This window comes from Sus scrofa, chromosome 13, assembly GCF_000003025.6.
Source record: "Sus scrofa isolate TJ Tabasco breed Duroc chromosome 13, Sscrofa11.1, whole genome shotgun sequence".
NCBI classification, from domain to species: domain Eukaryota; kingdom Metazoa; phylum Chordata; class Mammalia; order Artiodactyla; family Suidae; genus Sus; species Sus scrofa.
The window spans coordinates 31,274,202-31,295,112 of NC_010455.5; the positions used below are offsets into that span (position 1 = coordinate 31,274,202).

The 20,911-nt window shown below is 58.7% G+C and overlaps 1 protein-coding gene across 2 annotated transcripts in view; it reads right to left on the reverse strand.

Moving 5' to 3' along the window:
• The window catches only part of COL7A1 (collagen type VII alpha 1 chain), a 32,363-nt gene extending 11,452 nt beyond the window's left edge, over nt 1–20,911 (reverse strand). The window contains exons 1-74 of one of the 2 annotated variants that reach the window (XM_005669519.3): nt 20,750–20,911; nt 20,371–20,456; nt 19,693–19,873; nt 18,894–19,053; nt 18,714–18,807; nt 18,462–18,623; nt 18,133–18,296; nt 17,909–18,038; nt 17,699–17,815; nt 17,450–17,596; nt 17,248–17,364; nt 17,023–17,172; nt 16,810–16,938; nt 16,032–16,175; nt 15,819–15,944; nt 15,571–15,714; nt 14,626–14,745; nt 14,326–14,469; nt 13,846–13,971; nt 13,606–13,752; nt 13,200–13,322; nt 12,697–12,843; nt 12,332–12,466; nt 11,831–11,977; nt 11,613–11,749; nt 11,202–11,328; nt 10,971–11,117; nt 10,711–10,883; nt 10,577–10,612; nt 10,465–10,491; nt 10,327–10,371; nt 10,190–10,252; nt 9,701–9,772; nt 9,570–9,605; nt 9,391–9,426; nt 9,138–9,209; nt 8,791–8,868; nt 8,516–8,542; nt 8,380–8,433; nt 8,175–8,237; nt 8,023–8,082; nt 7,868–7,903; nt 7,627–7,671; nt 7,512–7,547; nt 6,832–6,876; nt 6,712–6,747; nt 6,560–6,592; nt 6,192–6,224; nt 5,978–6,031; nt 5,842–5,901; nt 5,710–5,745; nt 5,540–5,620; nt 5,406–5,441; nt 5,164–5,208; nt 4,911–4,982; nt 4,629–4,673; nt 4,351–4,377; nt 4,121–4,150; nt 3,910–3,990; nt 3,798–3,833; nt 3,687–3,722; nt 3,516–3,596; nt 3,211–3,246; nt 2,384–2,446; nt 2,255–2,299; nt 1,679–1,714; nt 1,571–1,606; nt 1,364–1,459; nt 1,220–1,255; nt 1,095–1,130; nt 929–976; nt 563–598; nt 330–452; nt 47–247 (exon numbers count right to left, since the gene is read on the reverse strand). In XM_005669519.3, the coding sequence (XP_005669576.1) occupies nt 47–247; nt 330–452; nt 563–598; nt 929–976; nt 1,095–1,130; nt 1,220–1,255; nt 1,364–1,459; nt 1,571–1,606; nt 1,679–1,714; nt 2,255–2,299; nt 2,384–2,446; nt 3,211–3,246; nt 3,516–3,596; nt 3,687–3,722; nt 3,798–3,833; nt 3,910–3,990; nt 4,121–4,150; nt 4,351–4,377; nt 4,629–4,673; nt 4,911–4,982; nt 5,164–5,208; nt 5,406–5,441; nt 5,540–5,620; nt 5,710–5,745; nt 5,842–5,901; nt 5,978–6,031; nt 6,192–6,224; nt 6,560–6,592; nt 6,712–6,747; nt 6,832–6,876; nt 7,512–7,547; nt 7,627–7,671; nt 7,868–7,903; nt 8,023–8,082; nt 8,175–8,237; nt 8,380–8,433; nt 8,516–8,542; nt 8,791–8,868; nt 9,138–9,209; nt 9,391–9,426; nt 9,570–9,605; nt 9,701–9,772; nt 10,190–10,252; nt 10,327–10,371; nt 10,465–10,491; nt 10,577–10,612; nt 10,711–10,883; nt 10,971–11,117; nt 11,202–11,328; nt 11,613–11,749; nt 11,831–11,977; nt 12,332–12,466; nt 12,697–12,843; nt 13,200–13,322; nt 13,606–13,752; nt 13,846–13,971; nt 14,326–14,469; nt 14,626–14,745; nt 15,571–15,714; nt 15,819–15,944; nt 16,032–16,175; nt 16,810–16,938; nt 17,023–17,172; nt 17,248–17,364; nt 17,450–17,596; nt 17,699–17,815; nt 17,909–18,038; nt 18,133–18,296; nt 18,462–18,623; nt 18,714–18,807; nt 18,894–19,053; nt 19,693–19,873; nt 20,371–20,455 (6,168 nt within the window). In that variant the 5' untranslated portion in view covers nt 20,456; nt 20,750–20,911. Of the gene's footprint in view, nt 1–46; nt 248–329; nt 453–562; nt 599–928; nt 977–1,094; nt 1,131–1,219; nt 1,256–1,363; nt 1,460–1,570; nt 1,607–1,678; nt 1,715–2,254; nt 2,300–2,383; nt 2,447–3,210; nt 3,247–3,515; nt 3,597–3,686; nt 3,723–3,797; nt 3,834–3,909; nt 3,991–4,120; nt 4,151–4,350; nt 4,378–4,628; nt 4,674–4,910; nt 4,983–5,163; nt 5,209–5,405; nt 5,442–5,539; nt 5,621–5,709; nt 5,746–5,841; nt 5,902–5,977; nt 6,032–6,191; nt 6,225–6,559; nt 6,593–6,711; nt 6,748–6,831; nt 6,877–7,511; nt 7,548–7,626; nt 7,672–7,867; nt 7,904–8,022; nt 8,083–8,174; nt 8,238–8,379; nt 8,434–8,515; nt 8,543–8,790; nt 8,869–9,137; nt 9,210–9,390; nt 9,427–9,569; nt 9,606–9,700; nt 9,773–10,189; nt 10,253–10,326; nt 10,372–10,464; nt 10,492–10,576; nt 10,613–10,710; nt 10,884–10,970; nt 11,118–11,201; nt 11,329–11,612; nt 11,750–11,830; nt 11,978–12,331; nt 12,467–12,696; nt 12,844–13,199; nt 13,323–13,605; nt 13,753–13,845; nt 13,972–14,325; nt 14,470–14,625; nt 14,746–15,570; nt 15,715–15,818; nt 15,945–16,031; nt 16,176–16,809; nt 16,939–17,022; nt 17,173–17,247; nt 17,365–17,449; nt 17,597–17,698; nt 17,816–17,908; nt 18,039–18,132; nt 18,297–18,461; nt 18,624–18,713; nt 18,808–18,893; nt 19,054–19,692; nt 19,874–20,370; nt 20,457–20,553; nt 20,607–20,749 lie in introns of those variants that run through there. The other variant, XM_013981657.2, reaches the window with a different exon arrangement.

Genomic DNA, 20,911 nt, shown 5'->3' on the forward strand with positions numbered 1-20,911 from the left:
TCCTGACCCCTCTTCCCCAGGTATCCCTGCCCACCACCAGGCTTACCCTCTCTCCTGGTCTTCCAGCCTCCCCCACACTCCCAGCCCGGCCTGGAAGCCCAGGGATACCAGGCTTCCCAGGCTCCCCAGCAAGGCCGGGAGGTCCAGGGGGGCCTCTCTCCCCAAGGGCCAGGCCAGGTGGCCCCTGAGGGCCGGGGTCTCCACGATCTCCCTTTGGCCCACGATCTCCTGAAAAGCCAATGGGTCCCTGAAGGAGCAGAAGAGTAAATGCTGGTGGCTGTTCAATCACACCTTCCACAGGACACCCCAACTGAGCAGCCAACATATACCTCCTTGCCTGGGGGGCCCCGCTCGCCTGGGTTGCCCTTGGGGCCACGAAGCCGTTCAGGCACAGGCAGGAAGCTGCCAGAGCTTTCATCCCAGGTCTCCACGATCTCCCGCAGGGCAGACGTCTGAGTGACAGTGAGGGGTCAGAAGAGCAGCGTCACTACTGCAGCCACCCATGCCCTGGCCCGCCCTGGGGTTCCCACCAGCCCCCACGCCCGGCCCCCAAACAACCTACCTTGAGGCCAATGTTTTCCAGCAACCGCTCCACATTCTGGGGACACAAACTGGGTAAGGGGCTGCTCTCACAGGAGAAGTCCCCACACCATCCCCCAAAACAACCTCCATGCCCTCTTCCTCAGGCCTTTTGCCCAGAGGCCCCTTTAGCCCTTCGATGAGGCAGCTCGAGGCCAGTGGAAGCCCCTCCCTGGCATGACCCCATTGCCCAGGGTCCCCTCAATGCAAGGCTATAGGAATCCAAACAGAGCAGGAGGCAGAGCACACAGGACATAACCTGTGGGCCTCATGGCAAGTAGAGGGGACAGAGGTAGCCCCTACAGGCATGCATGTAGCAGTCAAGGACCAGGCCCCAGGCTTCACTCACCTGCACGCTCCCAGGCTCTCCTCTCAGGCCACGCTCTCCTGGGAGGCCCTACAGACACCAAGAGACAAGCTGCTGGACCCGGGATGGGGGGGGCGGGGCGTGTGTCAGGGAGTGCATATGTGGGTGCTGTAGCTACAGTGGCCGGTAGAAAATGTGGGGGCCTCACCTGTTCCCCTTTGGGTCCAATCTCCCCACGGTCACCCTGAGAACAGAGAATGAACAGTGGGGATATTGCTCTCACCCTGGGAAGGCCCCCATCGTACCCCTATCCCCCAGCATTTTCACACTCACCTTGGGGCCAGAACTTCCTGGCATGCCAGGAAAACCCTGAGACAGGACAGAACACAAAGAGGTAACACAGGATGGTGGCCTCCCAGGGTGGCAACATAATGGCCCCTATTGCTCCCAAGTCCTGGAACTACCCTGGACACTCACCTGGCCAGGGGGGCCGACCTGCCCTGGAAGGCCTGGGGGGCCCTGGAGTCCAGGGCTTCCAGGAGCTCCACGCTCACCCTTGGGGCCATCATGACCCTGTAGAGGATGCAGCCAGAATGAGGACCCCAAGTCTCCAGAAAGGAGTAGAGCCACACATCACAGGGTCGGGGTCAGGGGTCAGAGGTTGCAGAAGACTCCAGCACTCACTTCTCTCCCAGGGGCGCCTGAATCTCCCTTCTCTCCCTAAGGAAGACAAAGGCGCTTCAGACACGGCCCCAGCCTGAGCCCCAGCAGACTCCAGGTGCGGGGCCTCACCTTCCTCCCGTCTTCTCCAGGGTCTCCAGGTTCTCCCTGCAGGCAGAGAACTCACATCAGACCAAACAGAATGAAGCATTGTGTGTGTCTTGGTATCTGTCTGCAATCCTGTGTTTACCTCACTAGGTGTGGCCATATGTATGTGAGTGACTGTGGATACGAGTGCATGTGTTGGTATGTCCCTCCAAGCATCACATGCCGGGGCCTTGGATATGTGTCTTTATAGAGGTCCACGTGTGGCCTGGGGCCATGTCATAGCAAGCATCTGAGTGTGGACACAGGTGTCTGTATGTCAGCATGCCTCCAATATCCCTGGGTAGGGCTTCCCACCTGCATCTGCAGCTCTTCACCTGTGCTCGAGGCTCTGGTTATGTTGGCCTGGGTTGGCCCATCCAGACACAGGTCGGCTTGGCCACCTAGCTCACCGCGTCCCTGAGGCTGCTATGTGCACGCGTGGACATGTGTTTCAGGATGTATCTGCGTGTGGGTGTGGTACACAGGTGTAGCACACATCTAGGCTGTGTCCACATGTGAGCATTTTTTGGGGGTTTCACCATGTCTACCCTAGACACTCACGTTTTTCCCATTCAGGCCAGGCCTGCCGTCCTCGCCTGGCTTTCCCTGTGGGAACAGATCATTGGTCAGAAGTCAAAGCTGGGGTGAAGGCAATAAGGAGGCAAAGGGTACCATGAAAGTGGGACTCACCAGTGCTCCAGGAGGACCAGGGGGGCCAGGGGGGCCCTGTTCTCCTCGAAGGCCTGGAAGTCCCTGGGAAAAGTCTTTGCTAAGATTGAGAGGGCCACTGAGATATCCCCTGTGGGCACATCTATGGACTCAGAGGACCCCACGAAGAAACTCTTCCAGTGTAGCGACCCCTCAGAACTGAGAAGTGCTACTGAGGTCCCATGGCTGAGACCCCATAGGGTAGGGAGATCCTGCTGAAACTCCCAAGGGAAGAACACTCAAGATTTTACTACAGCCTCCAAGGAAGAGAAGCTCAGAAAGTGGGATTCAGAGTTCCCGTCGTGGCTCAGCAGAAACAAATCTGACTAGGAACCATGAGGTTGCAGGTTTGATCCCTGGCCTCGTTCAGTGGGTTAAGGATCCGGCATCACCGTGAGCTGTGGTGTAGGTCCCAGACGAGGCTTGGATCTGGCATTGCTGTGGCTGTGGTGTAGGCTGGCAGCTGCAGCTCCAATTGGACCCCTAGCCTGGGAACCTCCATATGCTGCAGGTGCGGCCCTAAAAAGCAAAAAAAAAAAAAAAAAGAAAGAAAGAAAGAAAGAAAAAGAACACCTAGCAGTACCTGGCATATTAAAAGTACTGAATAAATATTAGTTTAAAAAATAAATAAATAAATAAATAAAAAGAAAGTGGTATTCTGCTGAAACTTGCCTGCCAGGGACTGGGATCCAAGGACAGGGCTTGACCAATTCCCGCTACCCCCACTGATGCTGTGACTATGATGTCTGGGCTACAGTTCATGCTTCACCCCTGAGCCACCCTCCACCCTAACATCTCCCCGTACTTACATCTCTCCCAGGGTCCCCGGCCTTGCCTGCAGTTCCCTGAGGAGAAACTCAAGTCAAGGAGTCTACAGTGGTCCTGGGGTCAGGGGCACTGCCTGCTGACAGGGCCACTAGTAATTGTAAACCTAAGGCCTGTCGGGCAGTAACATCCCCACCACCACTGCCACCCAAGGCAGGGTACTAGGAAGAGACACAGGTGCCCCATCTGGCCTCAGAGCTCACTGAGACCCAGAAGACTCAGGTGAGACTGGAGCCAGGCAAAGGGGGTAGGGAGGGGGCATGAGCCAGCAGCAACCACCTCGACTCACCTGCAGCCCAGGGGGGCCGGCGGCTCCTGGTTTCCCATCCAACCCACTGCGGCCATCCAGGCCGGGGGGTCCCCGGTCACCCTGAGGGAAATAGAACAGTAAGAGTCCTCAAAGGAGGAGATGGATCTGAGCACCTGGGCTCACGGCTGGAAAACCTACAGACCCTCTCACCTTTTCTCCTGCTGGGCCTCGGACACCTGGGTCCCCCTGCAGGGAGCAAAGTCAGTGAGAGATGAGGGCAGGAGGAGGACTTAGGCTGAAGGGGCAAAGTGCATCACTCACCTGTGGACCTGGGGGCCCCCGAAGTCCACTGATGCCCTGAGCACAGGGGGAAGAAGAAATCAGAGCAGGCTTTCCCAGGCCCACACGTCCCCATGGGACCAGGCACACTCACCCTCTCCCCAGAAGCTCCAGGGGGACCAGGGTCACCCTTGGGTCCTCGAGGACCCTCCTGTCCACGATCCCCAGGCTCCCCCTGCAGCAAAGACAGGCGTGTTGAGGGACCAGCACTAGGGCCACCAGCATGCCTGAGGCAGAACCTGTCATGGGCATGCTGGGATGCCATCCTGTGCTCACAGCTTCTCTCCACCCACGGAACCTAATACCTTCTCTCCAGCTCCAAGTCCTGTGTCCACCTGTGGGGGGAATGGCCAGGGAGAATAATTCAACTGGTGGAAGAGGGGTTGGTGAGGGGAAATGAGGCTACAGGATCAGTGAAAACCTCAGGGGGCAGTGGGGGAAGTGAGAGTCAGTGGAAGGGAAGAGGGCACACCACGTCAGGGCAACAGGGGAAGGTGATGGAGATGACAGAGAATCAGACGCAGTCATCCCTTACCAGCCGTCCAGGGGGTCCTGGGGGGCCCTGGGGAGGGAAATAATTATGGTCAGCAGAAGCCCTGAGGCCCCAGGGTATGGCTCAGGTTTGCCCCAATATTAACTCTGCCCCCAAATACCCTGCTGCGCCCCAATGCCAAAACCCAGAAGGCAGGTCAGGCCTGGAGGTGGCCATCAGGGCTCCCCACCTTGACCTCCAGGCCCTTAGTGGAAGTGTTGGCAAGACTGAGCACTGGAACCCTCTATCCCTCCCGAGTCCGGAACGCTAGCACTACTCACTGGCTCCCCACGGTCACCCTTGGATCCAGATGGTCCGGGGCTTCCCTGCAGAAAGTCAGAAGGTCAGGATCAGGGAGAAAAGGCAGCCATTTAGGGGGGCTTTGGAGACACCCTAAGGACTTGTGGGAATCCTGGTGGCCTTTGGGGGTTGTGATGAAGGGGTCACAGGAAATGAGGACTGTGAGGGTTTTGCACGGCAGGGTTGAGCTGGCAGGGTCAGAGGCTGGGAGTTGGATGGTTGGGGAATGAAGCAGAGGTTAGAGGTCAGAGGTCAGGACTCACATTTCGTCCATCCTCTCCAGGATCTCCTTGGTCTCCCTTCTCACCCACAGGCCCCCGAGCTCCAGGTGCCCCCTGAAAAAGAGCAGCTGGTCTAAGAAGACCCTCCCAGCATTTTGCAGATGCGCCATGATGCCCCATACTGCCCAAGGTTCTCCATCACCTCAAAAACCATGTCAGACTTTCCCATCACCTTCATGCTCACCTCCTAGAAGTTCTCCCATCACCCTCCTTACTTCTCCCTTCAAAGCCTCACCCGAAGACCACGCTCGCCAGCTTTTCCAGGCAATCCTGGGTCACCCTGGTGGTAGAGAGAACACCACACCAAGCAGGTGAGTTAGGCTCAAACTAAATCAGGGAGTAATGGCAGAGAAGAGCCTGGGCACCAGCTGGACAGGAGGCAGGGGAATGGACTGGATAACCTGGTGGAGTTCCCAGCCCCTTGGGATCACAATTTAAGGGTAAAGGATTAGAAACCACAGTGGGAAGGAATCTTACCGGGGGGCCCTCGTCACCTTTCTCTCCAACTTCACCCTGTGAGACATGAGAGTCAGTCCTGGTCCCCAAACCCCCAGTGATACCAGAAATACTCTCCTCCCCATCCCCCTGCACCACCAGCCCAGCCCTCTTACATCTCGTCCTCGGGGGCCAACGAGTCCTGGGGTACCAGGCCGCCCAGGGTCTCCCTTCTCTCCAGGAGGCCCTGAGTCACCCTATAGAGGAGGCAACAGTGATGCAGAGGTGACCTTGGGGAGGAGGTGACCCCAGAAACACTGGCGTTCCCAAGGTCACAGGTACTCACCGGAGGTCCTGCTCTGCCAGTGAGGCCAATGGGACCCTGCGGGACATGAGGAAAGGGGAGAGGACTTAGTTGGGGCTCCCAGGCACTACCTCATCTCCTTCTGTCACACTCCCCATTCCCATATTTACTCACCCGCTCTCCAGGGTCTCCCTTGGGGCCAGGGTCTCCAGGAAGAGCCAAGCCAGGTGGGCCCTGTGGGGAATGATCAGAGGTCAGGGAACACAACCTTCACCTTCCCTACTCCCCCTAAACACTTCCACATACTCACCCGCTCCCCTTTGGTTCCTGTAGCTCCTTTAGGCCCAGTGGGCCCCATGTCTCCCTGGAGGTGACAGAAACCATCAGCGCCAACCCTGGGCTCCATGACCCCCACCCACCCAGCAATCATGCCAAAACCCTCATGACCTCCAGGGGGCCCTGGGAAGGTCCATGACCTTGATCTCAACCCCATAATAGTCTCCCTTCCCTCTCACCAGACTTACCTTCTCTCCTTTGGCTCCAGCACCTCCAGGTCCCTGAAAACAAATAGGACAGACATGGCTTGGCCTTGCCTGGGGATCAAACTAGTACAGACTTGATTGGGTTTGGGGTTATACAGAACCAGAAGTCACAAGGTCACTAGTGGAAACAGGTCAGGGGTCACATAGGGCTCGTGACCTGTCCAGTGGTCAAGGGGTCACAGGCTCACAGCCAGGAGTTGGAAGGCATGTAATGGCCTAAGGAGAGTCAGAGCTCTGAGCCTGCCCAGGGTCCCAAGGTTATAGGGTCACAGCCTGGAACACTGGTTTCCAGGCAGGTCACTGCTTGAGGGGCTGTGCTGTGCTTAGAGCCCCACCCTCCCTTCACTCACCACTGCGGGGTCCCCAGGACGACCAGGCTCCCCCTATGGAGAAAAGACAGGGACAGGGAAGGGTCAGGGACCCACCGAGGAACCCAAGGTCCTAGTATCCCACCTTCCACAATCCCTGGTACCTGAAGGACGGACCCCAGCCCATGACCCACCTTCTCCCCTCGGCGGCCAGTGGGTCCTGGTGGCCCCTGCACGTGAAGATAGCGTGAGCCCAGGATGGGGAGGAACACATGAAAGCCCCACTCCTGGTCCCACCACAGTCACAGACTCACTTCAGGACCCTCAGCTCCAGGACGTCCAGGAACTCCCGGCGGCCCCTGGGGAAGACGAACAGAAATGCTGACCCAGGAGGGTAGGAGCAGGGGGATTATGGCAGATAAGGGCTAGTGGTTCAGAACAAGGGTCCCAGAAGATCAGAATTTAGGTTGGCAGGGAGTTCCTGTTGTGGTGCAGCAGAAACAAATCTGACTGGCATCCATGAGGACGCAGGTTTGATCCCTGGCCTTGCTCAGTGGGTTAAGGATCCAGCGTTGCCGTGAGCTGTGGTGTAGGTCGCAGACATGGCTTGGATCTGGCGTTGCTGTGGCTGTGGTGTAGGCCAGCAGCTACAGCTCTGATTCGACCCCTATAGCCTGGGAACCTCCATATGCTGCAGGTGTGTCCCTAAGAAGCGGGGAAAAAATAAAAAAGAATTGAGGTTGGCAGGGGTCAAACTCATCAGGAGGACAGAGATAACTAGGTGAGTGGAAGTCAAGGTCAGTTCAGCAGGTCAGCAAGCTAAAAGCGGGTCCCCGGGTTGAGGGTTAGAGCCTGCTGCATAAGCACAGATCAGTAGTCATGTGAGAAGGGGTGGAGGGACAGGGGCGGTGGAGTTCAAGGGCGAGAAGTCAGACCCAGGAGAGTGCACAGGGTCCAGGCCGGCTGGTGCTGGCACTGGGGTCAGTAGGCTCACCTGCGGTCCCACTGGTCCAGGGGATCCACGTTCACCCTGATGGAAAAGAATGGGTCAGAGCTGAGCCTGGCCCCAGACCCTTCGGGGCCCTGAGAGTCCCTCAAGCTGCACTTACCTTTTCTCCAGGCTCACCCACAGCCCCTGTTAGTCCTCGGTCACCCTAAGGAGAGAGAGGTAGGAGTGGGGAGTTCACCATCAAATGCAGATAAAATGTCTCCAACTCCAATCACCTACCTCTGAAACCATAGGCCCTGACCTGGATAGAACCCTTATCTCCTGATCCTCTGGCCTCCTCTAATCCTATAGGGCCCAAGGTGTCCCCCCTCATACCTCGCCCCTCCCAAAATGGCACTTACTTTGGGGCCAGTGTCTCCAGGAAATCCCCGTAGGCCCTGAAACGGGTTCAGATATTTGGGTTTGGGCATAAGGATAAAGTAGAGGGTTGGTGGCTGAGGGTCAAGGCTGGAGCCACGCCCACCACACTGAGAATGCCCAGCCTTCACACACTCACCCGCTCACCCGGGACCCCAGGTTGTCCCGGAAGGCCTGGGGCTCCATCCTCAGAGTCCCCCTGAAGGAGAAACAAATGAGTAGAAGACCCTGCCCCCAGCACCCACAGGCCCCCACCTCAGAACTAGGACACCAAGAGGCCAGGTCTCCCACCTTTTCTCCTTTTTCTCCAGGGGGGCCAACTGGGCCTTGGGGTCCAGGGCTTCCAGGAAGACCCTAGGAGGAAGTGAGTAAAAATGTGAGCCACATACTGAGGTCCAGTACCCAACGAACTGCCCCAGAAGAGCCCCCAGTTCCTCTATCCGCATCCCCAAGCATGGTACCCAAGGTCCCCAGCAAAGCCTCCATGCTCCCTCACCGGCAGCCCAGGGTCTCCTGGAGCAGCAGTGCCATCACCTGGTCCAGGGGGGCCCTGGGAAAGAAGAGCAGGTCAGGGGCTGACCAGGGGGCATAGGACTCCAAGCCACACCCAGCATACCTTGTCCCTCACTTACCCGTTCCCCACGATCGCCTTTCTCACCCTAGAAAACAGATCATGACTCATGACCCTGGACCACACCGCCATTCCCCAAGATACCAGAAAGAATGAGGGCCTTGAGATCAAATTGGATTACGAAGGTCATGGAGGAACTGAGGAATCATGGGTAAGGGTGGTCAAGAGGTCACATAGGCTCAGAGTAACCAGTAGGGGGTGTGTGGGTTTAAATGGGATCACCAGGTCACTGGATCACATGGAGGTGATGAAAACATGTGGTGATCGTGCTGTCACCTTCACAGCTGTTCCAGGAAATCCTGGGGGACCACGGGGTCCTGGGTCCCCCGATGGGCCACGAGATCCAGGGGGACCCTGTTGGAAGAGGCAAAGTATAAAGTACAAGACCATAGGAAGTTTCCTCAATCTGTGGTGCAACAGATTGAGGATCCGGCATTGCCGCAGCTGTGGCACAGGTTGTGATTGCAGCATGGGTTTGATCCCTGGCCCAGGAACTTTCACATGCCATGGGCACAGCCAACAATAAAATAAAAAAGTGCAACCCCATAGATGCCCTACTCTTGCCACCCCCTATTGATTCCCCCACCACACATCTCTTGCCCCTCCCATACTCTAGAACTTACTGGAAGTCCTGGGTCGCCTTTCTGCCCAGGAAGCCCTGGGCCTTCGCCTCCAATGACTCGTCCAGGTTCTCCCTACAGAACAGAGGACATCAAGCAGGATTCAGGGTATGGGAGCCTTGAGGTGGGAGAAGCCCCTAGAGGTCCCCAGCTAGTCCTCATCATGCCTTAGGCCCTGCACAGTGTCTGGCCTAGGGCGACCCTGCTCCTCCCTGGGACATCCTGGCTTGGCTCCATCCCTCCTTCCTTCACCTACCGGCTCTCCCTTTGGGCCTCGAGGTCCTCGCTCCCCCTGAGGACAAAACAGAATAAAGGTTGATGCTTGGTCTAGTGCATTCCAGGGTAGGCCCCCCTAGGCTGACCCCGCCCCCCCATCCCAGGTCCCCACCCTGCAGAAAGAGCTCTGAAAAGATGCCGGGAGGGAAGGCAACTTACTGGTTCTCCACGAGGGCCAGGCCACCCTGGGGAGCCCTGTAAATGGAGGCCAAGGTCAGACCCGTCAGGTCACCCCACCCACTCAAGCCAAGTGTCTCACCATGTGACCTGTGAGGGCAAGTCTTGCTCACCTTTGGGCCAGACGTTCCAGGAGTCCCAGGGCGGCCAGGGCTGCCTGGTGATCCATCTGCCCCAGGGAAGCCCTAAGGAGGCAAAGAGGTCAGGGCAGGCCCGGGTACTCCCTCAGTGCCCCTGGTTCGCTGGAGGAGCCCTGACTGACTACTCTTCACCTGGACCCTCACCCTATAGGCCCCTGAGTGTTGTTGGGGATGGAGCAATGGGGCAGAGAAGCTGCCCCTCTGAGCTGAGGAGCCTAACCCTGGGCACAAGGGCAGGGAAGAGGCCAGGGCCCCTGCTTTGAGGACCTGGAGCATCATCTTCCCAGGCTCTCCAGCGGAGCTCACTGGCCCTTCTCCAACATCACTGCTGTGGTTTAGAACGTCCCACTTAGCCTTCTAGGGATTCTCTGTGGTTCTCACTCCATTTTTTCCTTCTCTTTTCTAAAAATCCTGAGGAAACTTCAAGGAGTGTCTTGGGGAACCTCAATGGTCTGCACTCACCCTCTCACCCTTTGCAATGGCACTTCCAGGAGGCCCCGGGGGGCCAGGAGCACCGATCCTGCCCTGAGAGGAGAGAGCAGGTGAGGAGCAGTGTGCTGGTCAGGGTGCAAAGGACAGATGTGGGGAGGGGCACTTACCGGGAGGCCAGGGGGGCCAGGAGGCCCAGCTTGTCCTCTCAGGCCCTAGGAAGGATGATCAGTGAGCCCTGTGCTGCCAACCTCCCTCTGCCTCACTGACCCCCAACCCATTCTCTCCCCACCACAAGAGCCACTCACCATCTCTCCAGGTTCCCCCTTCTGGCCCTGGGGAGAGACATGTCAGACAAGGGTCAGAGTGGCAAGCCCCAAGAATGAGCCCTCAGCCACCCTCTCAACCTTGGACACTGACCTTTGGACAGTGCACCAGGCACGGCTCTGGCTGTGGCTGTGGACACAGGGTCTCCTTGAGATCAGGCAGTTCTATCAAGAGCCCCCAGGCACCCTCTTTTCCACCACCTCATCCCCCAGAGGCCCCTTCCAAACCTGGCTGGTCAAAGCTGTCTGACACAGGGCTGTTGCCAGGCCACTGACTGCCCGGTCCAAGCTGGGACCATCATCTATAGCAAAGAAGTTCTGGACAGGGTCCATGCCTGGCACCAAGCGACGCAGCTGCTCTGGGTCAGCTCCCGCCAGGCCCAGTATCATCACTTTGAGCCCTAAGGAGAGGTTCAGCAGCCTGCATGACAACCCTGCTGGGGCCAACCTTATTCCCAGGCCCCAGGCCCACCAGCCCTGCTCCTTACCAGCTGCCTGGGCCTCACGGATAGGGCTGAAGAAGTCACCTCTCAAGGGCTCATCCACAAGCAGAACCATCACCCCCGGCACCTGCCGGCGGCGTCCAGGAGCATCCAGTGCCAAGAGGTATCTGTGAGCTGTAACCACTGCTACACCTGGGAGAAAGGGTATGTCAGAACCCCAGGGGCACCAAAATCCAGGGGGAAACCCCAAGAGTCCATGTCCACTGTGGCCTTTACCCAGGTTGTTCCCACTCGGGTCCATGTAGGGGATGTTGCGGATATTCTGCAGGATGATGCCAGGATCATAGGAGCTGTTCAGCGACAACAGTGGGGAGGGCCGGTGACTGTAGGACAGGAGGCCAACCTGGGGCAGGGAGAACACAGGGCCTGGGGAGAATGACAGAGCAGGGATGGGAGACACAGGGCCTGGGGGGAGACACAGGGCCCAAGGTGTGTAACTAAACCTGAACTGTTAGGGGGTCAGCAGTGATGGTGGGACAGGGAGCTAACGAGCAAGTGAGGAGATCTGGGGCCTGGAGAAGGGCTGGGAGAAAGCCAGGACCAGTGATGGAGCAGGAAAATGGTAGCTGGTGTGGGGCCGGGGGAGGGCTGGGACAGGTAGGGGTCTGGCTGCCTCTGGGGCCAAACCTGGACTCCTTGTGGCCCAAGAGGCCCAACTGAAGACACCAGGCGCTCCAGGGCTCGTTTCACAGCCTCTGAACGATGAGCATTGTCTCGAGTGGTATGCAGCAGGAACACCACGTCCATCAAGCCACGGGGACACACTGCAGGGAGGGGGCTGAGTAGTTGAAGCAGTTGGACCATCTAGCTCCCCTCCTAGGTCCTTCCCACTGTGCCCACCATACCTGGGTTCTGTGTGACTGAGGCCACAGGACCCTGTACACCCTCCCGAACAGGTGTCAGGGAGAAGATGTAGGAGACGCCAGGCTCTAGCGCTGTTACCCGCTGGGAGTTTGAGGTCCCTGAAAGTGTCTGTGAGGCCCCAGGCAATTCTGCAGCAGAAAGAACTCAGTTGAACAGGAGGCCTTCTTGGAGTTCCCACCGTGGCGCAGTAGAAACCAATCCAACTAGGAACCATGAGGTTGCAGGTTCGAACCCTGGCCTCACTCAGTGGGTTAAGGATCCGGTGTTGCCATGAGCTGCAGTGTAGGAAGGATCTAGCATTGCTGTGGCTATGGCTGGAAGCTGCAGGTCTGATTAGACCCCTAGCCTGGGGACTTCCATATGCCATGGGTGCAGCCCTAAAAGAACAAAAGACCAAAAAAAAAAAGCAAAAAAACAAAAGATAGGAGGCCTTCCATGGAGCCCCCACTGCCAGCCCACCCCAACCCTGGGCTCCTCTTCACCTTGGCCAGGGCCTCTGAGTGGCCTCCAGGATAGGATGTAGCTGGATACACCAGACACTGGGGTCCAGGCCAGAGTCACAGAGTCAAGTGAGGTATCTACTACACGCAGTTCAGTGCTTGGGAAACGAGATGACTCTGAAGGAGGAATCAAAGACCAGGGATCAGAGTCTGTGTGCCGAGAAACCCAAGGGGAGAGAGATCTAAGGAGATCCTGGGGTAGATTCATCTTGGTGAAGGAAGTGTTACTGGAGGTCATGCTCAGATCACCCCAGGTCAGGCATGGTGAGGGGTGCTATGGGAAGAATCACTTAGGGTCATGGGTGGCAGGAAATCTGGGGGGGTCATCAGGAGGGGGAAGAGCACACCAGTGTACGCAGTCACTTCCGAGGGGGGCCCTTCTCCAGCTGGCCCCAGGACGCTCAGCCATATGCGGTATTGGGTCGCTGGCTCCAGCCCGTCCAGTTCGTAGCTGCTGAGCTCTGGGCCCAGGACCCGGGACTGTTCCTGGCCACCTAGGGCAGGAGTGAGGGTCGGGGCTGGAGGCACGTGGGAGGATGTGCTGCGGACTGGAGTTGATGGACACGCCCACCTTACTGACTCCCTCACCCACCTTACTCATGATCACCCCACCAGCCTCCCTGACTGACCCTGCTGGTGGGGTCCATACTCCTGACTGATCTTCCCCATCCTCATTGCTCCCACCCATATAGGTGACTCATCCCAGGGACCTTCATTGATCCCGGAGACCCCCCCAGACAGACCCTGCCCACTTTCACTGACCTCGCCCACCTCACCCACTTTGCCCACTGACCCTGTCCCAGCCCCACCCCCACTGGTCCCTAACCCCCTACAGGAGGGCACCTCTCACCCTCAGGTCGCCAGCGCAGACGGAAGCCGCGTACCCCAGGCACAGGCTGCCAGCGCAGCCTCAGAGAGTGCTCCCCTCGCTGTACTACACGAAGTGTCTCTAGGGCTGGCGGAGCCTCAGGCGCTTGAGAGAAAGCGTGGGAATCAGGGAGCCTCCGCCCCTACAGATCTCTATGCCCATCCCAGACCAACTCTGGAATAGGCACCGCCCCCAACCAGCGCCACTGCCTATCCCAGGCTGCATGCCTCTTCCCCCTCCACCCCCAACCCCCGAACCCCACCCCGCAGATCCCACCCCAAGGCTCATTACCAATCGCTGGTCCCTTTTCCATTCCAGAGCGCAAGCCCCGCCCCCAAACTCTCCAGGCCACCAGCCCAAGGCCCTCCCCAGCCCCAGCTCTGCCTACGGGTGGTGACGACAATGGAGACAGGTGCGCCCTCACGATCTCCCACGAGTGCAGTCACTCGCACTGAGTAGCTGACTCCGCCTTCAAGGCCCCGTATTTCTGCTGAGTCCGTGTTTCCTGGGAGCATCTGCTGTCTTGTGGGGCCACCTGGCAGACGAACAAAGGGCAACGGTCAGGGGTAAGGGTAGCCGACCAGAGGGAGCAATCCCAGACAGGAAGGGCAGGGACAGGGAACCATACCCTCACTCCGGCCCCAGGCCAGTCTGTAGGCTGTGGCTCCAGTGACCCCCACCCAGGTGACTCGTAGAACATCACTGGAAGCATTGAGGATCTGCAGCTTGGACACACTGCCCACAGGCTGAGGGTCTAGGGGCAGAGGCAGAGAAAGGGATCAGGGGCCACTGGCTGGCTGGCAGAGAAGAGAGTAGCAGAGCAGGCATGGTCAATGTAGGGAAGTCTATCTGAGGGTCAGTGTGAGGTTAGTGTGGACAGGTCAGCACAGGCAACTCCTGAGAGGGAGAAGTTCAGTGTCTTGGAGCGGGCAGTGTGGGAGCATCCAGGAGGTCACTGCGGATGGCCACCTTGTCGATGTGGGGTAGGTCCATGTGGGAAAACATGAGAACAGCTGCAATGGAGTGAGCAGCTGGAGAAAGTCAGGAATACACAGCAGGGCAGGGCAGCCAATGAGATGTGGTTGGCAGCTGGCCAGGGTCCACTTACCAGTCCTCACAACCACAGAGGCAGGGGGCCCATCTGCGCCAGCCACGTGGGCCCACACACGCACTGTGTACTCAGTATCTGGCTCCAGACCATCCAGCTCAGCCACTGTGGTCTCCCCAGAAACCAGCTGGGATTTCTCTGGGCCTGGGAGTGAGGATGGAGGCAACTCTAGGACTAGCCAGACTTTGCCCTCCAATGCCCCCACTAGACCCCTAAGAAACCCCTGCTCCCATTCCACTCAGACCTGCCCCCCACAACCCTCCAAAACCTTTGGTCCCTTCTCAAACTCCTGGTCCCCACCATGGCCTGAATGCCAGGAGACCCTGTATCCTGTGGCACCAGGAACCCTGTTCCAGGTGATGGTGACAGATGAGCTGGTGGCTTGAGTCACACGGACTGTCCTCACTGGGTCCACTGGGTCTGAAGGGGAGAGAATGGGGGGTCTGATGGAGGAGACAGTGGAGGCTCTGATGGGTTCAGTCTTGGGGGGCCCTCTAGTAGGGGAAGGCAATGAGAGTCTAACAGGAGGCAGAGATTTGATAGGGGAGGTAATGATTGGGTCAGATGGGGACGGAGTCGGGGTTCTGCGAGAGGGAATAGTGGAAATCTGAGGTGCCAGGTGATAGGAACCTGGGAGACCAGAAGGCCTGACAGAGATGGTAACAGGGTTTCAATGGAGGTATTAGAAAGCAGTGAGGGAGGACTTCCTGTTGTGGCGCAGCGGAAACGAAACTGACTAGGAAGCATGAGGTTGTGGGTTTGATCCCTGGCCTTGCTCAGTGGGTTAAGGATCTGGCATTGCCATGAGCTGTGGTGTAGGCTAGCAGCTACAACTCTGATTAGAACCCTAGCCTGGGAACATCCATATGCCATGGATGTGACTCTTAAAACCAAAAAAAAAAAAAAGAGAGAGAGAGAAAGAAAGCAAGCAGTGAGGGAGTCAGACAAAGGAGAGAGTATAGGTTTAGAAGGAGGGTTCAGGCCCAGCAGAAAAGGCAGTGGGATCTGAGAGATGAGGTGGTGGAGATAGGAGGGTAAGGAGAGAAAGGGAGAAGGATTCGAAGGAGGTGAAGGCTTAAGAGGAGGCAAGGGAGACTGAAGGAGGAAGCAGGGCCTCCAAGGGAGGTGGCAGTGCGGATCTGAAGGGAAAGAGAAGTTCTGCAGAGAAGCAATGAGAGGGAAGGCATGAGGGTCTGAAGGGGCCCTGGAGGTGGGGAGCCAAGGGGCATGTGGTCAGGCCCTGACCAGTTCGAGCCACGATGACCGCAGGGAGGCCCTCCTCTCTCCCTCGCAACGCAGACACTGCCACCTGGTAGGAGGTCCCAGGCCTCAGCCCCGTGATGTCTGTGGCAGTAGCTTCTGGGGGCAACGTCTGAACGGACTCCAGACCTAGAGTCAGAGAGAAATGTTGGCATGGCTCATGCCTGCCTGCCCCTCGGTCCCCCATACCCTGATGGTTCCCCTTGGCAACCCTCCCACACACCCACACTGACCATTGTCTGTCCTCCAGCTAATCCGAAATCCACTGGCTCCAGGAACAGGACCCCAGGCCACCCGCACTCGCGTTGTGTCTGATGCCACTACCCGCAGCCCCGGGACGGCAAGTGGGGCTTCTGGCTCTGCGAGTTAAAGATAGAGGTCAGGAACCAAGACTAAGACCAGAATGAGTCAGGCAGCTTCCTCCACAGCCCTTCTTCAGTGCTCACCCCGGCGGACAGTGAGGACACTGGCACTACCCTCTCGGGCACCCACTCGAGCTGACACCCGAACTGTGTAGCTCAGCCCAGCCCGGACGTCATCCAAGTCAAAGGCTGTCTGACTCCCGGGAAGCACCAGGGTCCGCTCCACCCCTACGGGAGAAGGCAGGGGTCAGTGAGAAGTAGGGATGTGGGATGAAGGGGGTGAGTGATGGACAGAGATACAAGATGCAAAGGGCCAGTGAGGGATGGGACACAGGACGCCAGGGGTGAGAGATGAGGATGGGGGATAAAAGGAGTCAGTGACGGATAGTGACATGGGATAACAGGTGCCAGTGATGAATGGGGATACATAATGATAGGGGTCAGTGGACAGGGACACAATGTGTATGATGTCAGAAGTCAGTGGACAGTGATACGAGTTAACAGATCATGGATAGACAGGGATGTGGGGTCGATATTGGAAGGGGCCATAGGATGAGAGATCGGCGTGGACAATGGTCACAGCTAAGCTTATAGAAGGGCAGGGGTAGAGCTTGTGCTTGTGGAGAAGGGTGAGAGCCATGGTCAGGGATGTGAGAAAGGGAGTGGAGACAGATCCAGGTGAAGGGACAGGCAGGTGCAGAGCGGGGGCAGACAGACTCTGTGTCAGGCCTGGGCTCAGTGCCATCTTGGGAGGTGGATGGACAAGGAGAAAGGAGGAAGCTGTAGAGACCCAGACGTGGAAAGAGACAGGGTAAGGGTGCAGTCCGACACCGAAGACTGAGTCTGGCTGTGTCCGCCTCACCCTGGGTGCTCCGCATGGTGATACGGTACTCGGTGGCACTGGGTACTGGGCTCCAAGACACTCGCACCCGCTGCCCGGGCAGCTCAGTCGCCTGTAGGTCCATCACAGGGCCCACAGGCAGCTCTGGCCCTGGTGGAAAGCACGGCCTGAGTGAGGCAGCCTGGGGCCCCTGTCCCTTCCCCTCTCATTTGCCCAGCCCCACAGAGCCCTCACCAGTAGGGACCACGGTTGCAGGCGTGGCCACCTCGCGGCCCTCCAGCAGCGTGTAGAGTGTGAGGCGATACTCTGTGCCTGGCTGCAGCCCATCCAACTGGTAGTGGGTCACATCAGAAGGCAGCACCACCTTCTGTGGTACCTCCAAGCCTGCAAAGATGACAGGGTCAGTCCAGCTGAAGAAAGGCCAGACCCAGCCTGCCCACCCCTCCCTCATGCACAGACCACTCTCACGCCGCCACTCCAGCCGGTAGCCGCGAGCCTCAGGCACCAAGTTCCAGGAAAGGAGGATGGATGTGGGGCCCAGGATGAGAGGTCGCAGGGTCTGCTCCACAGAAATGTCTGCCCAGGGCACATGGGACGTCAGTGGGCTCTATGCCTTACCCACCTGCCCACCCAGCCTGAAGAAAGCACCCAGACCTCTCACCAGTACGAGCAGTCAGGGAGGTGGCAGGCCCCAAATTCCGGCCAAATAGGGCACTCACGGTCACCTCATAGTCTGTACCAGGCTCCAGGTCATGCAGCAACACTGACCCCTGCCCAGGGCCCAGCTCCTGCTGCTGCATGGCTCCCCCTGAATGGGGGGCAAAGATGGGTCAATGGGTATGGCAGACTCAGAATCCTACCATCCTGTCTGAAGGGCAGGGACTCCCTTTGGCCCACACCTCTCACTCACCACTGAGGACCCGCCATGTCACACGGTAGCCAGTGGCACCTGGCACACTCTGCCAGGCTACCAGGAAGCTGTGGGCTGTGCTGTTCTGGATGGTCAGCTCCGGCCCCTCCAGGGCAGCTAGGGGAAGGTCCCACCAGAGATTAGTGAGTCTAGAGTGGGGAAGGGTTACTGGAATGGGAGTTGGGTGAGTGGGGTCAGAGGTTAGCTCACTGGTTCGAGCCGTCCCGCTCACGGCCTCCCCGATGCTGTTGGCATAGAGGGCAACCACTGTCACTTGGTACTCAGTCAGTGGCCGGAGACCCTGCAGCCGCACGCTGGTCTCTCCAGCTGGGACGCTTACCTGCCCAGGATCAGAGGTAGTGAGTCCCCAGCCTTCCACCTCCTCTTGCCCAGTGAGTCCCCAGCCCTCCACCTACCACTCCTGACATCCTTACCTCCCGCCGCTCGCTTGACAGTGGCTGTCCCAGCCCCGTCAGAGGTGTGTACTGGACCTTGTAGCCGGTCACAGGGCCACTGGCCGCTGTCCACTGTACTCTCAAGGATTGACTGCCTGGCTCAGACAGCACCAGGTCTCGTGGACCAGAGGTCGAGTCATCGGCTGGGAAAGGGGGCAGTCAGGCAACCAGGCAAGAGGATCAGGGGTCAGCATTTAGGGTGCAGCACTGGGGTCAAGGGTCAGGAGCACATGGAATGTTGTCAGCACTCCCAGGCTGGGGTTCGGGTCAAGGCCAGGGCAGGGCACACAGGGCAGGCAGGAACTCACGGGGCAGGGTCACAGGCACACCACCCGCAGTTGTGCACACCCTCCGGGAAACGAGAGGCAGGAGTGTCCTCAAGATGCTGAAGTCATTGACAAAGAAGAAGAAATCGCTGGTCGGCTGTGAGGCGATTCGCTTCAGCTCCTCGGGGTCGGCGTTCTTGATCCCTGAGGGGATGCTCAATCAGGATCTAGCTGCCCACATGCCCTCTGACTGGTCCCTGCCCCAACTGACCTGTCACCCCATCTGGTACTCACCCACAGCAAACAGCTTGACTCCCTGCTCCTTCAGCCTCTGGGCAGCTGCGTCCACCAGGTCCTGGGACTTCCCATCCGTGATGAGGATGCAGACCTGGGGCAGGTGCAGGGTCAAGTCACAACTGCCTCAGACACTTAACTTGGGGTCACCTTGGGAGGCATAGTGGGGTGAGAGATCACCTTGGGGACACCAGGTCGGGCCAGCTGTGGCAGGAAAACTTGGTCAGCCACATGGAGAATCGCAGCCCCTGTGCGCGTGTTGCCCCCCTTGTAGCTGAGCTCACGGATGGCACGGATCACATCACCCCCTGAGCCAAGTGTGTCCAGGCTGAACTCTGTCCTGTAGGGAGGGTGGGTGGCACAGGCTAGGGACAAGGACCTTTTCCGGCCCTGGCCTCCAGGGTGAGAGAAGTATCAGGCCCCCTGAGGTCCTCTTGGTTGTGTGATTCCCAATTTCCACCTCCGAAGCCCCCAATTCCTTAGGTGCCCCTCTGGGTCCTGCCTGTGGCTGGGCCTGGGCAGGCCTGAAGCCCTTGGGGCCCTCAGGCTCAGGGGCCAGGATTTAGTTAAATAATGGTAGGAGGAAAGACCGAGTTGTAGGGAGGTAGACCCCGGTCAGACAGGGAGGCCCTCTGCTGAGTAAGAGGCGGAAGGCATCAGGAGGCTAGAACATGGAGAGGCCAGCAGGCACCGGGCATCTCAAGCTCCTCCCTGGACCTCCTCCTATGCTCTCCGTCTCCAGATCAGAAAACACAGGCCCTGTCTTTGGCAGGACGCTAGTTGGGAGAAGTCCCAGGTATGAGGGTTTACCTAGAACATCCCTGGTTCGTTCTTAAGAGAAGGATGTCCTGGCTTGGGGGAGGGGATCCTCTGGGGTTCCCCCCAAGGCCTGGCCTAGGGTTTAGGGGGTTCTCTGCTTCTGTCTAGGGAAGGAGTCCTGGTGGGATCCCTGGATTCCCAGGTGTGGGGATCCACTTACCGTGGGTCGTCGCTGTACTGCACGGCAGCAAAGCGCACACCCTGTGCACTGGCTGCCCGGGAGAAGGGCAGCACCAGCCCCTCAAGGAAACCTCGAACTTCTCGGAAGTTGCTGCGGCCAATGGACGAGGAGCCATCGAGTAGGAACACGATGTCAGCAGAGTAAAGGCGTGTGCAGGTCACTGAGGCAGGGAAGAGGGCTCACCATTTCCTCCTGGGGCCCACCCGCCTGTTCCCCTCACTATGGTCCCCCGGGGCTGGGGAGGGGGGAGTAGGCCTCATCCGCTATGCAAACCGGCCCAGGCTGGCTTGGGCCTGGAGAGAGCCGAGGTGGAGCCCAGAGCTGACTCCCGCGGAGGACTGGTGGGGAGGGAGAGTAGCCAGCGCGGGTGTGGCTCTGGGGCTGAGGTTGGCCTCAGGGGACCAGCGCCGAGTAACATAAGGTAGGGGACCCCCCACCCCCTCCCCCCGCACAACTGGATGCAGTTTGGGAGATGTGGCGTGTGTCTCCGAGGGTTTGGGGAGTCTGGGGAAGTTAGGAGAAATGTGAGGTTAGCAGAAATGCAAGCGCGCGCGCCCGGCGCGGAGGGTAGAGGGGCGGGATCCAGGGTGAAAGCTGAGTGGAGCGCGGGTGACAAGGTGCAGTGCCCTGGATGGGGTCCTTCCCTGCCGTGCCCACCTCTCTCCCTGTGCTGGGCCCGCACTCGGGGAGCCCCTGCCAGGATCCCGGCGCAGAGAACGGCCACCAGGAGCCGCAGCCTCATCCTGGGGGAGGAAAAAGGTCAGCCAGGACCCCCGCCTCTGTCTCTCAGCTTTAGCGGGTTCGAGCCCAGCGCTCTCCCACCCCCAGTCCCGGTCTTGCCTGCCGGTCCGCTGGCTCCCGCCGCCAGCCACCCGCCGCAGACCCGCCGCCACAGCAGAGAAAAGTCCCTGATCCCAGGGGGCGGAGCAGCAGGCGGGGACCCAGGCACCCCGCCCCCACCCAGCCCGTCCCAGAGGTCGCCGCCCCTACCACCCCTCCCTGGGACGGATGGTCAGACTCCACTTAAGCCCCTCACCTCCTATAGCCTCTAGGATTCTCCAGAAGGGTCTCTGCAAATAGAGGTTGAAGGAGCCCTCTCCGACCCCATCTAGGGTCAGAGACCTTAGCTGCTTTAAGTCAAACACAGACTGGAAGTGACTCCTGGACACTGGACTTCCGATAGGTTCCTGGGGACCAG